At 46.9% G+C, this 17,466-nt stretch overlaps 1 protein-coding gene across 1 annotated transcript in view; it reads right to left on the reverse strand.

Moving 5' to 3' along the window:
* HIBCH (3-hydroxyisobutyryl-CoA hydrolase) overlaps positions 1-17,466 on the reverse strand; it is a 951,762-nt gene that overhangs the window by 413,318 nt on the left and 520,978 nt on the right. The window contains exon 7 of the mRNA XM_085648807.1: positions 1,626-1,704. Coding sequence (XP_085504933.1) covers positions 1,626-1,704 — 79 coding nt within the window. The remainder of the gene's footprint in view (positions 1-1,625; positions 1,705-17,466) is intronic.

Genomic DNA, 17,466 nt, shown 5'->3' on the forward strand with positions numbered 1-17,466 from the left:
AAAAGGTAGAGTGTCTCCACTTATCAATGGTAGAGCGATGCAATGTTTTAAAAATGTGTATACTCCCCCGGGTAATGTACTATTTCAGGACGGTACTGCTAGAGCTGACACGAGCACAATTAATGCAGCTTCAGTCTATTGCAGATAGGTTTAATGGGGATGGAAGAAAAATCGGCGTTCTTTAAAATATATGACGCTTCCATTGACACGTGGTGGATGGGGGGTGCCGAACTTTGTTTTTTATTATCTAGTTTGCTTGCAGAATATGCAGTATCTGGTTGTTGGGGCTGAAGCAAGGCCATTCGAAGCTCTTAACATATATCAGATATTAGGGACTCAGGTGAGCGAGGCCCTGCTTAAGTTCTACGAACCAAGCTATTTCAAAAGAACTCGATTTAAAATTGTCTCTGCTGCATATAAGGCGTGGAAGCTGATACGCAAAATTGTATCTATAAATCGGATAGGCTACTATACGCCTTTTAATTCCACGGAAATATTTCCTTTGGTGTTTTGGGACACAAAGATGGCTACTTGGAAGGGCAAGGGGATACGACGTCTAGGGGATATTTACAGGGCTGGGATAATTATTCCTTTTTCAGATTTAGTGGAACGATATAAAATATCTAAGTATGATTTTTTCAAATATTTGTAAATTTGTGACTTTATTAATAAACATTGCAAATATATGTCTATAACAACCAATGATTTATTAGAGGCATTGTTTAAAAAAGCCAAGATTGGGGCACTGTATGACATATTACTGGCGACTCAGCGGGATGATATTGAGATGCATGAGGCAAAGTGGAGGGATAGATTTGGCAATACTGGCTCATATGTGCAATCATCAATCGATATGGCAAGTAAGGTTATATTGATGGCAAATCTACGCACCCAACACTATAAAACTCGGTTTAATTTATACCATACTCCGGTCAAGATGATGAAGTGGGGTGGGGTGCACGACGGGAAATGTTTTTGATGTCAGGCGGAGAAAGCTGATATTGTACATATATTCTTTGATTGTACAGTTTTAAAACAATTCTTAGCTGGCATCTCAGAATTTTTATCGCAAACCACGGGGGTCGACGTTCGTATCTCTAGAGAGATTATATTAGTAGGTGTGGGTGAGGATATTGAACCCACGCAGATTTGCTATCCTTTTCGATATTTTATATTTATAGCTATGGCTGTTGCTCGATTATGTGTCGCTTCTATGTGGCTGCAATCAGAGGCGCCATCATATGAAATGTGGCGTGCTAAGTTTTATAATGTGCTTAATCTTGAATTTAGCCTCTACCGTATAAAATCTTTGAGGAAGAAACAACTAGGGATCAAAATTTGGCAGCCTATGCTACAATATATGGAGATGTCGACTTGAAATGTAGCTGATTTTTAATTATCACTGTTTTTTCTCTCATTTTGTTTTAATATGATCTATGCTTTGGTGTTATTACATGCAATTGTGTAATATTCCTACATCTATGATTTAATTGACTGATTTATAAATGTTATTTGCTATGGAATGAACAATAAAGAAATTGAGAAAAATAAATAAATATATATACTCGAAAATGCTTTATTAATACAAAATGATGTATACTTTACACATGAAAAAGAGAACTTACCTATTGCTGTCTCTGGCATTGCAAAAAGTGTCTTCTCTGTTGCGACTCTAAAATCCCCATGAACTGACAAACCAACTCCCTAAAAAAAATAATTGGAAATTAATAAAAATTATAACAAAATATGCCAAGTGATGTAAGGCAATGATCACACAGAAATAATTTGCATAAATCGTCTTTGCATCAATTCAGGTAGAAAAAATGTCCTTTCACTAAGTGATACCTGAAGTCTGTAAATACTCCTATTTTCAGAAAAACCCTAATATGTAATGATTAGTCTGGCCAATATTGACAAAAGTCACATTTAAGAGTAGAATGTGGTTTCTTAATTGTCTTCATACAACAGTCATTTTTTACAGTAACACAATTCGAAAAGAAAAGACCATCCTCGAAATTGTGTGGAATATTTCTGAGAACAGCGGTTTATCCAGTTTTTTCTTACATAAGGTCTTGCTTGGCCTTATGTCGATCACTTTCACTACAAGCTTTTGTTTGAGCAGAATGTTGTGCTTCCACTGAAAAAGGGTGCTTGTATTGTATGTCGTGCCTGGTTGGAAGGTTTCTACTCAGTACAGTAGGTCAGAGTTGATTATTGTGGCATGCCAACGGTCTAGGGTGTAGGGTGTAGGCCAGCTAGATCACTGGGAAAGCTAATATAAGATGTCCTGGGCTGTATCTGTTCACCAGAAAATGGGCCTGACCTTTTTATTATGAAAAGCAAATGTTAAAGCCAGTAGGCCATAAAGGCGATCATCATCAAGAATGTACACAAGTGTTTTGTTGCATGGAATTTCATACATTACTAAATTAGCCAAAGGATTTGGGGTTGCTTTACTCTTTAATAAACCTTAGGGGAAGAAAATTTACACTGCAACAATACTTGGAAGATTTACGTAGGAGGGATTGTAGATTGTTTTACCAACTGTGATATTGTAGATATTTGTAGTACTGAGGTGTGTGTGTACTAAGTTACTTTTTAGATCTTGACCGATAGCTTTATCTTTTTGCCAGGCACTTTTAATCAAAAGAATTCATAAAAATACAAAGATACAAATCCAACCATAGAGGGGCAGTGGATCAGCCCACTTCAGCAATTGTCTCCATTGTCCTGTGAGTGATGACATTTTTTGCATGAAAAAAAAATGCAAGTACGCCTGAAAATGACTTTGGAGCCAGGGTTGGTGGACTAGTTTCCAATATTCTCCTTTTTGTTGTTTTATTTCATTTGTTTAATTCTCCTGTTTATTTTTTTTTCTCTTCATTTTAAGCACGTCCAAAAGCTCCCCTACAAAGCTACTGGGCTGTACCTCTTGACTCATTTCATCTGGAGTGGGCCACATGCCTTGAGCCCACTGCGTCTAAACCAGGCAAACATCTTGGAAAGGCACTGTCCTTAATGTATCATTGTCGCACTGTTTCAAGGTGGCCACCACATTTAAAAGCAACAATTCAACAATCTCGGAGTGGTACAACAGGAATACACTATGCACAGTACACATCCAAATTAGCTGCCTGTTGAAAACTTTTATATGCAATATTAAAGCCTTATAGCCCACCTTAGCCTTTAAATGCCATCTCCAGCATTAAACAAGGGAGTGGGACTTTGATGCCAGTATAGCCCAACTACAGAGTGCTATAAGGCTACTAGAACATTCTGCCACTAGAGAGCAGAATGTTCTAACAAATAAAAACAAATGCCTCACAGAGCCCGAGGGGAATGAAATCCCATTGGACTCCCTAAGGCCTTTGTTCACAGCAAAAGCTGTGAAAGATTGTGGAATGTTGAAGCTCCTGAGTTCTACCGGTTATTAGAAGCCCAGAGCTCCCAACATTCCAATGTTCTAATGCTGCTTAGAGCTCCAACTCACTTTGGCGTGCTGCTTCATCACTTTCTTCACACCAAGGCAGGGGTGAGACATGGTTCTTAATGGAGACGTGGAGCACAGAAGAATCTATCATTCGTGAGAAGAATCTGAGTCGCACATAGACAAATGCATTTGTGTATGTGCAGTTGAAAGGAGGAGTCCGACAGATAGAGAAATTCCATTGGGTATCGGATTTTATACAACAATGGTTCCATGACCCATGTCAGCCAAGGTGTCAGGTACCCCACAAGACTTACCTCTGCTTGTGAAGCAATTCCGCAGAGACGACAAGAGCACCCGCCCCTGTACCCACCTGACCCTCGTGGAATATGGACCCAACAGGGATGAGATGGATGCAGGGATAGGGGCCAAAGGAACGTAGAGACTTGTGGAGTGGATGGACCTTGCAGGATACCACGGGGACAACTGGAAAACAGAAAAAGGACCGGATTGGTATAGAACCCCACTACCGTCTTTACATGACCCTTAAAAACACACACAAAAGCTCTCCTGCCGGGAACTCACCAGTGCTGCGGTAGACCACATCGCTTAGACATCAGTGCAGCTGCCAAGAAGGATAATCCATGATAGGCGCTCCTGCACGGTGCACCCCAAGAACCACCAAAGAAAAGCGCTCCTGCGCAACGTGTCACAAACCTATCTCTTAGACACCCAATAGTAGGGACGATCCTGAAAGTAAACGAAAGCTATGGCTCCAGCTCTGTGGAGCTAACTCTAGCGCTCCTGCGCGATGGGGAAACAAGCGACTGCACACCAAAACCAAAATAAGGCACCCTTGTGCATGAAAAACCCTTCACCCCTTCCAGTACGCTGGCAAGGTAAGGGTCGTAGTAGGCAGATCATGAACTGTCACGGATGGCGCTCCTGCGCGGTGAGCCCTACGTAGAACCACAAGCGCTCCTGCGCGGACACCAAGGAAAAAGCAAAGTAAAGGCGCTCCTGCGCGGTCACCTAGTCAAACAAATAATAGTGCTCCTGCGCGGAGAGGAAACAAACAATGTCGGACTTCAGAAGAGTCTGGCTCAGGAAACTGCCTCCGCGTCTTCAGGGGAATCCGGAAGGATTCGAAGCACAGAGCCGGCAGAAAACGCGATGTTTAAGCGTTTCCCCCGGAAGTGCTTCTGAGACCTGTCGTCCGCTGCGAAGGACTAGACCGGGGCTCTGCCTTCACCCGGAAGGGAGTATTCCGGCTTCCTTGTGTGTGTTTTTGCAGGAGAGCGGGGAGCGGCAAGCGCCGCGAAACCCGACAGTACCCCCACCCAAAACAGGCCCTCCCCCAACACCCCTGAAACTCAGAAAGGGGAGGCAGGGCGAGGGCTCAGAGGGTGACTCAGATGAATAGCACGGACCAGAACGGGAGCATGGCGCACATGGGAAAAGGGCTCCCAAGACCGCTCGTCCGGACCGTACCCCTTCCAGTCCACCAGGTAGAAAAGCTTACCCCTGACACGACGAGACCCCAGGATGGCCCTGACCTCATACTCAACATAGTCCTCCACCACCACCGGAGAAGGAGGAGAGGGAACAGCGCTACCAGAACGGACCGCCTGCAGAAGGGAGACATGGAAGACAGGGTGGATCCGCATGTGCGGAGGAAGCGAGAGTCTCATTTCCACAGGGTTGACCACCTTCTCGATTACAAAGGGACCCACAAAACGAGGCAACAATTTCTTGGGACCATGCACGTTGAGGTGCTGAATGGAAAGCCACACTTTGTCACCCAAGCGGTATTCGGGCTCTTTCTGTCTATGGGCGTCAGCATGCGCCTTGTAGGTGTCCTTAGCTTTGGCCAATTCGAAACGTGCCTGCTGCCAGAGCCAGCACAGGGACTCATGATAGGAACGGACCGTTGGCAATTGGCTGTCCCGGGGCGCCTCCCAGGCAGAGGTGCGAGGGTGACGGCCATGGAGACAAAAGAAGGGGGACATCCCAATGGCCGAATGCACACTGTTGTTGTACGCGTATTCCGCCAACCATATCACTTCAGACCATTCCCTCTCAACCATCAGCAGCAAACAACGGAGATACTTTTCCATGGTGTGGTTCGTTCTCTCGGCCTGACCGTCGGTCTGGGGGTGGTATGCTGAGGATAAGCGCACGTCCATCTCGAGGATCCTGCATACTTCCTTCCAGAAACGGGACACGAACTGCGATCCCCGGTCCGTTATGACCACCGATGGAATGCCATGGAGACGAACCACTTCGTGCACGAAGACCAAGGCCAGATCCGCAGCCGTGGGCAATTTCAACAAGGGTACGAAGTGGGCCATCTTGGAGAGGTGGTCAACTATGGTGAGGACCGTGGTGTGTCCGGTCTTGGTAGGTGGAAGGTCAACCACAAAATCCATAGAGATGGTGTGCCAGGGATAAGGTGGCACAGGGATGGGACGCAGCAGACCAACCGAAGGCTCAGAGCTGTTCTTACCCAACAGACAAATGGCACAGTTCGTCACGTGAGTTCTCGTGTCGGACACCAGCGTTGGCCACCAATACTGTCTTTGCACGAGCTCGAGCGTCTTGTGATAGCAAGGGTGGCCGGAGAGGACATGATCGTGGCACATGCGGACCGCCTTTTGTTGACTGGGCACCCCAGGTAGGTACAACCGTTCACCTTTAAACAGCAACCCGTACAAATAAGTCACACCTTCTTGTTCTTCTGCCAGGACTACCGGATCGGACTGCTTTGTATCTTGTTTCACCAGAGTCAGGAAGTCGGAGGATGATATAAAGCCCTGGAAGTGTTTTTCCGAAATTATGGGAACCGGCTCAGCGTTTTTGGCATCTTCATCGGATTCGTCTAGCCGTGAAAGGGCATCCGCTTTGGCGTTGTCTTTCCCGGGTCGGAACGTGATCCCAAAGTTATATTCGTTGAAGAATAGGGTCCATCGCAGCTGTCTGGCTTTGAGGGCACGTGCTGAACGTAGGAACTGGAGGTTCCGGTGGTCTGTGTAAATGGTCACCGTGTGTTTTGCGTCTTTTAAGAAGTGGCGCCATTCCTCGAATGGTGTTTTGATTGCTAGGAGCTCTCGGTCGGACACAGTGTAGTTGCGTTTCGCTGGTTGGAGCTTCTTGGAGTAGAAAGCCACCGGATGCAGTTGTCCTGTGCTGGTGCTTTGTTGGGATAACACGCCCCCTATGGCGTCCTTAGAGGAGTCTGCTTCCACTATGAAGGGCTGCTCGGTATCTGGATGCACCAAAACGGAAGCTATGGTAAAGCGCCTTTTTAGTTCCTGGAAGGCGCTGTCTGCTTTCTGATCCCAACCGAAACGCACCCCTTTGCGCAGCAGGCGTGTGATAGGAGCTACCATCTCGGAGAAACCTGTGATGAATCTACGGTAGTAGTTGGCAAAACCGAGGAACCGTTGGACTCCTTTTATGGAGTCTGGAGGAGGCCAAGACAAGATGGCTTCTACCTTCTTGTTGTCCATTTGGATGCCTGCCGGAGTGATGATGTGCCCCAGGAACTCGATTTTGGAAAAGGGGGTGGTGATGGACAGAGTTTCTGAATGATGCAGAATACTCTTACCAAGTCAAGAGATCATGGTTTTAATCCATCACCGTTTTTTAGCTCACTGCACCATCCCAGCTCAGAACCTGGCTACATGCAAATTAGTCTGTTCCTGTCCCAGTGCATGATGGGAACAGGGCAAACCAAACTACCAAGCCAATTCTTATACTGGGAAGGAAACAAGCTTCCGGGGACCGGTTTCTGGCATCACAGCCTTCGTCGGCCCGGCTTGCTTGAATCCTGATGGTGCAATGAGCAAGGGACTCACATCTGAGTATACCCTCCCACACTGAGTGTGGATAAAATCGATTTTGGAAAAGGGGGTGGTGATGGACAGAGTTTCTGAATGATGCAGAATACTCTTACCAAGTCAAGAGATCATGGTTTTAATCCATCACCGTTTTTTAGCTCACTGCACCATCCCAGCTCAGAACCTGGCTACATGCAAATTAGTCTGTTCCTGTCCCAGTGCATCATGGGAACAGGGCAAACCAAACTACCAAGCCAATTCTTATACTGGGAAGGAAACAAGCTTCCGGGGACCGGTTTCTGGCATCACAGCCTTCGTCGGCCCGGCTTGCTTGAATCCTGATGGTGCAATGTGCCCCAGGAACTCAACAGAGGTGACGTGGAAAACGCTTTTCTCCAGTTTGACGTACAAACGATGTTTCCCTAGTTGTTGGAGGACGGAACGCACGTGCTGCACGTGTTCGGTGATGGTCCGAGAGTAAATCAGGATATCGTCTATATAGACAATACAGAAGACGTCTATACAGTCCCTCAACACTTCGTCGATGAAGTACTGGAACGCTGCGGGGGCGTTGCAGAGTCCGAAAGGCATGACCTGGTATTCGAAGAGACCAAACTTCGTCCGGAAGGCAGTCTTCCATTCATCACCCTTCCGGACTCTGACTAGATGGTAAGCACCCCGCAGGTCGAGCTTATTGTACACTGAGGCATTTTTTACCTGATCCAGAAGGTTGGAGATCAACGGTAGTGGGTACCGGTTTTTTACGGTGATGGCGTTCATCGCCCGAAAGTCAATACAGGTCCTCAGATCGCCTTCCTTCTTCGACACGAAGAAAAGAGGAGAGGAAACCGGAGACCTGGAATGGCGAATAAAACCGTTGTCCAGATACTCGTCCAGATAAGATCGAAGGTGGATGTTCTCTTTCTCTGTGAGAGAATAAATCCTGCTGCATGGCAACGTGGAGCCGGGGATCAGATCTATTCGGCAGTCAAACGACCGGTGTGGTGGCAAGGTATTGGCTCCCTTCTTGTCGAACACTACCGCCAGGTCCTGATATTCCTCCGGTACAGCTGCTTGGGAAACCACCCCCATGCCATCCACTGGCAGCGAACACGCCTGTACGGAGCGAACCCCTAGGAGGTCGTCCTTCGTATAACAGGTTCCACAGCAGTGTTCCGAATCCAGGTGTAGGATTCGGGTCACCCAATCGATGCGGGGATTATGCTTCATCAACCACGGCAACCCCAATATAACCTTGAATTGAGGGGCGTCAATGACATCAAAGCAGATAGCCTCGGCGTGGTGGTTAACAAAGGACATGGTCATGTTCTCAATTTGATGCCTGATAGGGCCTGAAGTCAAGTCCGTCCCATCCACCGCCTTGACCGTCTCAGGTTGTGCTTTAGGCACGGTGTTCATGCCCAAGGCACGCGAAAAACCGGTGTCGATGAAACTGCCTGTCGCACCGGAATCCAACATGGCGGTCACCAACCAGGTTCTGCCCGCATGGTTCTGTAAGGAGACTTCCACACCTATGTGATGACTGCCGTCGAATACTGCAGGGATCGCTGAGGAGTGATACGAAGAATCCAGAGGACGGATCCCCTTGTCTACTGGGTTGTATCGTTTCCCGTTTTGTCGCCTTTGGTGATGGGCAACGCAAACGGTCTTCTACCCCTAGGTTTAGGGGGCTTCACCGGACATTCCCTGACGAAGTGTCCGCTTTTCCCACAATACAGACATTGGTTCTGCTTCCTCCTTTTCTCTCTCTCTTGACTGGTCAAGGGCCCCCTTATGCCCCCGATCTGCATGGGTTCAGGAGCCTCGCCCTGGGGAGTGGATTCGTCTTTGGCCTTTGACGCCTTTGTCCACAAAGGAGAAGAAACGGTTGTCACCGCTATTCCCTTTTTCGGTTCTTCTTTCCTGTAGTCGGAAGTTCATTTTCACCACCAAGTCGATGAAAGGTCCTATTTCGTCAGGCGGGTTAGGCAACTGCGAGATGAGATCCTTCAGGTCATCACGCAATCCCTGATAGAATACTGACACCTTCTTGTCCTCGGGCCAATGGGCCTCTATAACGAGCCTGCTGAACAGGGTGATGTAGTGAAGCAGGTCTTGGCTGCCTTGTTTGAGGTTGAGCAACTCGTTGTCTGCGGCCTGCACAAAGGTGTGACGAGCGAATATACGCCGCATGGCCTCCTTGAATGTCGGCAAATGGTGGAGCATGGGGTCGTCATTCTCTACCAAGGCGATGGACCACTGAGCGGCGTCCCCGCCCATGTACGATAGAATGTATGCTACCTTGGATGCATCATCGGGAAAAGCTGCATTTCTGGCCATAAAATGCAGGTGGCATTGATGGATGAATATGCCGTACTTGGTGCTGTCACCATAGAAGCGTTCGGGTGGTGCCAACTGAACAGGATGGGGTGTGACCACTTGTATGGCGGTATTCGGATTGGTGGCAGCAGAGGACCCCCCAAAGGTAAACGTAGGCTGCCTCAATAGACCTTCTTGTATGACTCTGGGGCTAGGGGTGGTTCCCCAAGGACTGGTAACCCCGGATGCCGTTTGGCCCTGTAGGGCAGTTATATCATGGCGTAAACTGAGGTTCTCGGCTTGCATGGCAGCCAACATTACTGCTATGTCCTGTAATGTAACCTTCGGGTCGCCCATGTCGTCTGGGTGGAATAGTTATCGTGGGCTTCGAATTCTGTCAGGTACCCCACAAGACTTACCTCTGCTTGTGAAGCAATTCCGCAGAGACAAGAGCACCCGCCCCTGTACCCACCTGACCCTCGTGGAATATGGACCTAACAGGGATGAGATGGACGCAGGGATAGGGGCCAAAGGAACTTAGAGACTTGTGGAGTGGATGGACCTTGCAGGATACCACGGGGACAACTGGAAAACAGAAAAAGGACCGGATTGGTATAGAACCCCACTACCGTCTTTACATGACCCTTAAAAACACACACAAAAGCTCTCCTGCCGGGAACTCACCAGTGCTGCGGTAGACCACATCGCTTAGACATCAGTGCAGCTGCCAAGAAGAATAATCCATGTGAGGCGCTCCTGCGCGGTGCACCCCAAGAAGAACCAAAGAAATGCGCTCCTGCGCAACGTGTCACAAACCTATCTCTTAGGCACCCAATAGAAGGGACGTTCCTGAAAGTAAACGAAAGCTATGGCTCCAGCTCTGTGGAGCTAACTCTAGCGCTCCTGCGCGATGGGGAAACAAGCGACTGCACACCAAAACCAAAATAAGGCACCCTTGTGCATGAAAAACCCTTCACCCTTTCCAGTACGCTGGCAAGGTAAGGGTCGTAGTAGGCAGATCATGAACTGTCACGGATGGCGCTCCTGCGCGGTGAACCCTACGTAGAACCACAAGCGCTCCTGCGCGGACACCAAGGAAAAAGCAAAGTAAAGGCGCTCCTGCGCGGACACCAAGGAAAAAGCAAAGTAAAGGCGCTCCTGCGCGGACACCAAGGAAAAAGCAAAGTAAAGGCGCTCCTGCGCGGTCACCTAGTCAAACAAATAATAGCGCTCCTGCGCGGAGAGGAAACAAACAATGTCGGAATTCAGAAGAGTCTGGCTCAGGAAACTGCCCCCGGGTTTCCAATGGGAATCCGGAAGGATTCGAAGCACAGAGCCGGCGGGAAACGCGATGTTTAAGCGTTTACCCCGGAAGTGCTTCTGAGACCTGTCGTCCGCTGCGAAGGACTAGACCGGGGCTCTGCCTTCACCCGGAAGTGAGTATTCCGGCTTCCTTGTGTGTGTTTTTGCGGGAGAGCGGGGAGCGGCAAGCGCCGCGAAACCCGACACAAGGCCTTTGTCTTAGCTCTGGAAGCAAGCTCATACTTCATCAAGGGGGCTATTCAGCTATCAGGAGACAGCTGAAGCTCATGCAATTGGGCTTCCAAGGGACTCAGGCATGGAAAATTTAACTTTTAAAATTTACCTTTTCCAGAATATTTATTACAAATCCAACGTCACAAATAAATTGAGCTTGTAATAAATGTTTCAAAAATCCTAAAATTGACCTTTGTAGCTATCATCTGTCATCCAGAGGCCAGACCACTGCAGCCCTACACAGGTGAGGGGGACAGGTAGAAACAGGACAGGTGCACATCCGAAGGGCAGTGATGATAGGCTACCCTGCCGTGCAAGTTGGACTTGCATATCTCACTAATTATGTTGAATGCACCACAGTCAAAAGGGTGTCACAGCATAGCACATCTTCAAGCCTTTTAGTTTCCCAAGTAATGCAACTTCAACAACACACCCAGATCAGGATTTACTCATGCATGACCCTACAATAAATACATACAGTATCCCTTTCCTCTCACTAGTCCACCCTTGCCCCTCCAAAAGGCCCCAGCCTTTAGTGTGCCCCATGTAACCTGAGCTCTTGGCTAAAAATAGGAAACCAACCCTTAAAGAAAATTAGTGGAGAAGATTGTTGGGGGATCACAAGACTCTTCTGGCAGAGGGAACATTTCTGACTGAGGAGAGGAGTGAATTGTGCTGCTGCACCAAATACCAGGCGGGACAACAGCAGATCCAACCACATTCCTGCAAGTTAACGAGTAAGGGGATGGGGAGGAACCAGATATAAAAACTCCTTCGAAAGATGAACACTTTAATGTACTACACATTCTCACAATCAGTCTTCACCTTGTGTACCCAACATCTGCACAATGTACCACAATGAGGCTCTCATTAAATTCGTAACAGCACTCGCCACTAAATATCATCATGCACCATCACTCCAGACTCATATTCAAATGGTTGCAGCATGTTAGACAAAAATCTCACACCACATGTGCGTAACACAGCCCCAGTGCTTTATACTTTGCAAAAGCATTGCCAAACCAACAGCACGGTCATTTGCCACAGTCATATACACTGTGGAACGCACTACCTCTTCATGTGCACAACTGTACATCATAATTACTAACTAGGATTTTGAAACAGAGGTAGAGAACAACATACTCCCGCCAAGTAATGGACAGGTGACCACTCAGTGCAGGACCACCTTCCAGTACACAATATTATACAAAGATCTTCCGAGATCCAATGCAATTTACAGTCCCACCAATCTAACCAACTTCAACTTAAGTTTTTTAAAGCACAAGGCCCTGATGGGATTACTGCACTCTTTTACAATGATTTTCTCCTCAGCTCCTTCCTACATTTATTGCTCTATTTAACGAACTTAACACAACTAAAGAAGCATACCTAAGCATGACTGAAGCCTCTATGGCACTGCAATCTAAACCAGGAAAGAACCCAACCCTCTGCCTGCACTATAGGGTTTATTTCCTTGCTTAATTTAAGCTCTTGCCAAAGTAATAGATAATCAATTAGATAGACTATTACCTGGCCTAATTCACTCCAACTAGGGAGGCTTTATGCTTATCTGAGCTACTAGTGAGGAGATTACATAGGCTCTACATCTCATCAACATTGCCAGAAAGGTAAAGCGTTCCTACGAGCCCTCGCGACCGTCAGTTGACGATCAGTTGTTTTTCCAAAGTCACGATAATTGCTTTTCCTACATTTCTGAATTTAAAAAAAAAAAGGGGGGGAGTTAATCTTAAACGAGAGACATTTCTACGGGCATTTGAACAGCCTGACACTGCTCCGTCTTCTCTCTCTCTGGCTTCCTGCTTAACTATCTTGTTTAGTGGCAAAACCTTTAACGGACAAAATGTCTCACTCCGATTCAGACGAGGCTACAGCCCCTACCCCCAACATTGATAAAGAAACATTTAGAAAAATGTTACAGAGAGAAATGAGGTCATGTATGCAGGAGACCTTATGCCAAGTCATTCCTCCCAAGAGACCACTCCCTACTCACGAAGACTAAGTTCACGAGATTGTCATCAATGACACCACTGAACTAAGGGGTAAAAGAATTTTAAAAAGTAAAAACATTGAACAAAATACCTCTATGAGCACTGAAGGAGGACCTAGCACCTCTTCGAATTTGGGAGGTCTTAGCACCTCAACACTTAATGGAGGTCTCTGCACCTCGAACTCCCTGGGTGTCCTTAGCGGCACAACTTATGTAGGTGCCCATTGCGGCACAAATTATCCGGGTGTCCCTAGCAGCACAAAATCGAATAGTGCTCAAAATAACATGGGAGATAACATTTTCAATGACAAAGATTCATCAGACGCCCCTGACGAGTACGTCCTAGACTTAGATGAAGAGGATGATAATTTCTACAATACTGAGGAAGAACTTCCCACATCCTCTAAAGATAACATTCGCGACCCCCTGGGGGAAGAAATATTCTCCCCACTAAACCTAAAACACCCTATATCCTCAGAGTGGTGGCCCCAAGACCATGTTGCCAAATGTATAAACAAATGGCTTCGGAACCTCCTAGAGAGGGAAACAAGGAATATTCTCAGAGCAGAATGCTCGAGACCTTCCATCGAGGATAAACTTGCCAAACTCCCAACCTGGACCCAGAGCTCATAAAATTTCTTTTTAAACTCAGTCGAGACCCAAGAAAAGAAATGGAGAAATCCCTAAAAGGATGCCAGGACCGTCTTCTCGACGTCCTAGGTCCCCTTGCAAGAATATTAGACTCAGCCGAGGAGAGCTACATCTGTGGTACACCCCTTAATAACGAATGAATCAGAGGCTGGAGCCAGACAGCCTTAATTTTCTTAGGTAACGCCGATGCTAGCCTTAATGCCGAAAGGCGCAGAATAATACTCCCTAAACTTAATCTCAAACTTAGTGATGTGGCCGACAAAGAACCTTCAAACAACCCAAAAGGGCTTCTCTTTAGAGAAGACCTTATTAAATCACTCCGCAAATATGTATCTACTTTTATGGCCTTAGACCAGGCTCAGCAAAATATGAAAAATGTCTTTAACAGCAACCTTTTTGGATGGGTCGGAAGAAGGGGCCTTTCTTCCGGCCGCTTTAATCAGAGGCCATATTCAAGATCCTCCCGTGGCTTTGGACTCGGATACCAACAGTAAAATGCTCCCGCCTTTTACCCCCAGAGAGGTAGAGGTGCTCGATCAAGAGGATTTAGATCTCGTGGCTCCATCAACTCCAACCCACCAAGTGAGTATTCTTCCCCTTCCCCCTTCAACTTCTTTTCCCCTAAAGGTGAGAGGCAGACTCAAACATTTTTTCCAAAATTGGAGCTTAATAACTCAGGATCCTTGGGTCCTATACACTGTAAGGGGGTTTTATGATAGATTTCACGCAAATACCTACACAATCCTCCTTCCCGAGAGTCATGCCCCTCTCCCTAGACCAACAACAAATTGTAAAAGAAGAGATCTCCTCCATGCTCCAGAAAGGCACAATAACAGAGGTCCCCTTGGAAGCACTAAGATCTATAAGCACACTATTTATTGTAAAGAAAAAGGACAAAGGTTGGAGACCCATGATAAACTTAAGGGAACTCAACAAATATCTAGTCTACAGACATTTCAAGATGGAGGGCATCCACCTCCTGAGGGATCTTCTCTTGAAAGGAGACTGGTTGGTCAAATTGGACCTAAAAGACGCCTATTTCACCATCCCTATGGCAGAAATCGGATGTATGTCATTACATCGCATACCAATACCACGCGTGCCATTACAATGCGGGTATTACTACGCGATGTCAATGACATCGCATGCCATTACATCGCATACTTTTACCACGAGTATGCCTTTACCACGCATGCCATTACAATGCAAAGGCATGCGTGGTAAAGCTATACTCGTGGTAAAAGTATGCAAGGTATGTGACAACCCTAAACCACACACTACTCCCACTCCTACACTACCCCTAACCCTAAAACACTACTACACTACCCACACTACTCCCACCCTTACACTACCCTAAACACTAAAACAATACTACACTACAACACTACCCACACTACTCCCACCCCTACACTACCCTAAAACACTACAACACTACCCACACTTCTCTCACCCCCTACACTACCCTAAAACACTACTACATTGCCCAGACTACTCCCACCCCTACACTACCCTAAACCCTAAAAAACTACTACACTAGCCAACCTACAACCACCACTACACTACCCTAAACCCTAAAATACTACTACACTACAACACTACCCCCACCCCTACATTACCCTAAAACATTACTACACTACCCACACTACTCCCACCCCTACACTACCCTAAACCCTAAAACACTACTACACTAGCCAATCTACAACCACCCCTACACTACCCTAAAACACTACACTACCCTCACCCCTACACTACACAACCCTACCCTAAACCACTACCCCCACCCCTAGCACAATCAGCCTTACCTCTTTCCTCGTAGTTCCAGCATCGCCGTCTCTGCTCCCGGTTCCTGCTCCCTGCGTCAGAGGTCCACGTCGTTGTGAGGAAACAGCCTCAGTTTCCTCACAACGACGTGGATAGCCATTACATCGCATGCGTTGTAAAAGCGCATGCGATGTAATGGTATGCGTGGTTTTTACCACGCGTTGTAACATCGCATGCGATGTAATTGCAACACGTGCTAAAAAACGCGTTGAAATGGCTGTTCCCCGCAGAAATCCATCAACCTTTCCTCCAATTTATGTGGGAAAATAACTTATACCAATTCCAAGCACTCCCATTCGTACTATCTTCTGCCCCTTGGTGCTTTACCAAGGTCATGAGAGCGATTGCCTCATTCCTAAGAGAAAGAGGTATCCGCTTGATCATATACCTAGACTACATCCTTATAATGTCGCAAGACCTTCAACAAATAGCCCAAGACCTGAAAACTGTAGTAGATCTCTTAGAGAGTCTAGGATTCATTATAAACAAAGAAAAATCAATCCTGGCTCCCTCCAGATCTCTGGAGTTCCTTGGCTTCACCGTTGATACCTCCAAATGCCTTCTTCTTCTCCCTTCCATGAAAATAGCCAAAATCAAGAAAGAGATCAGACATGTCTTGAAACAACAAGACCTTCCCCTGAGCGAACTAGCCAGAATAATCAGCCTCCTCTCCTCCTCCATTCAGGCGATTTTTCCGGGCCATCTAAATTATCGAGCCCTGCAAAGGATAAGAGGAAGAGCCATAAGATCTGGTCTCTGGTACGAAGATCGGATTACCCTGGACCAGCAAGCCCAATCGGAACTAACCTGGTGGCTAGACAACCCAGAAGCAGAATTTGACTTAGAGTCAGATGCATCCCTCCACGGATGGGGCGCATGCCTTGCCAATCAGAACATGGGTGGAATATGGTCGCAAGAGGAATCTTCCCACCACATAAATTATTTGGAGTTAACAGCTGGGCTTTATGCCCTCATGAGCTTCAAACACACTCTCCAAGGCAGGTCAGTCATCCTAAAGATGGACAACATGTCCGCGGTTGCCTACATCAATCGCCTGGGAGGTACCAAGTCTGCGGACCTCTCCAATCTAGCCAAGAGACTCTGGATGTTCTGTCTAGAACACAAAATTTCCCTCAAAGCAGAATATCTTCCCGGGAAGAGAAACACCTCTGCGGATTGGAACTCCAGATTCCTACTAGATCACAGCGATTGGAAACTCAATGTTTCAGTTTTCAGGACCCTGAACAAGATCTGAGGTCCATTAGAGTTAGACCTTTTTGCGAGCAGACTAACGTTTCAACTGGAAAAATATTTCAGCTGGATGCCCGATCCCGGTGCTTTAGCTGTGAACGCATTTCTCCAATCCTGGACAGGAACCAAAGCATATGCCTTCCCTCCCTTTGCCATGATTCAAAGAGTCTTCCAGAAAGTGAGACAAGACCAGTGCTCCCTTGCCCTAATAACTCCCTTCTGGCCATCTCAAGCGTGGTTCCCCACGGTTCTGGAACTTGCATACAAACCCCCCTTCTTAATCCCCTTTCAGGAGTATCTTCTAACAAACGTAGATGGAGGATTTTACCCCCTAATTCAGACAGGGAATTTTAACCTTCTTGTTTGGAGAGGGTCAGGAGATCCAATGAAATCTCAGGCCTTTCGTCTTCAGCTGCAAATCTCCTCCGAGAATCTTGGGCCCCAGGCACTCACTACAGATATAAAAACATTTGGAAATGCTGGGTTCGTTGGTGCCTTGAAAGGAACTTGGATTCCCTACAGGCATCTATTGTTGACGTAGTAAACTTCCTGGTTGAACAATTTGAGAAGGGACTAAGCTATAGAACTATCAATTGCTATAGATCGGCCATCTC

This window comes from Triturus cristatus, chromosome 3_2 (genome assembly GCF_964204655.1).
Source record: "Triturus cristatus chromosome 3_2, aTriCri1.1, whole genome shotgun sequence".
In the NCBI taxonomy this organism is placed as follows: domain Eukaryota; kingdom Metazoa; phylum Chordata; class Amphibia; order Caudata; family Salamandridae; genus Triturus; species Triturus cristatus.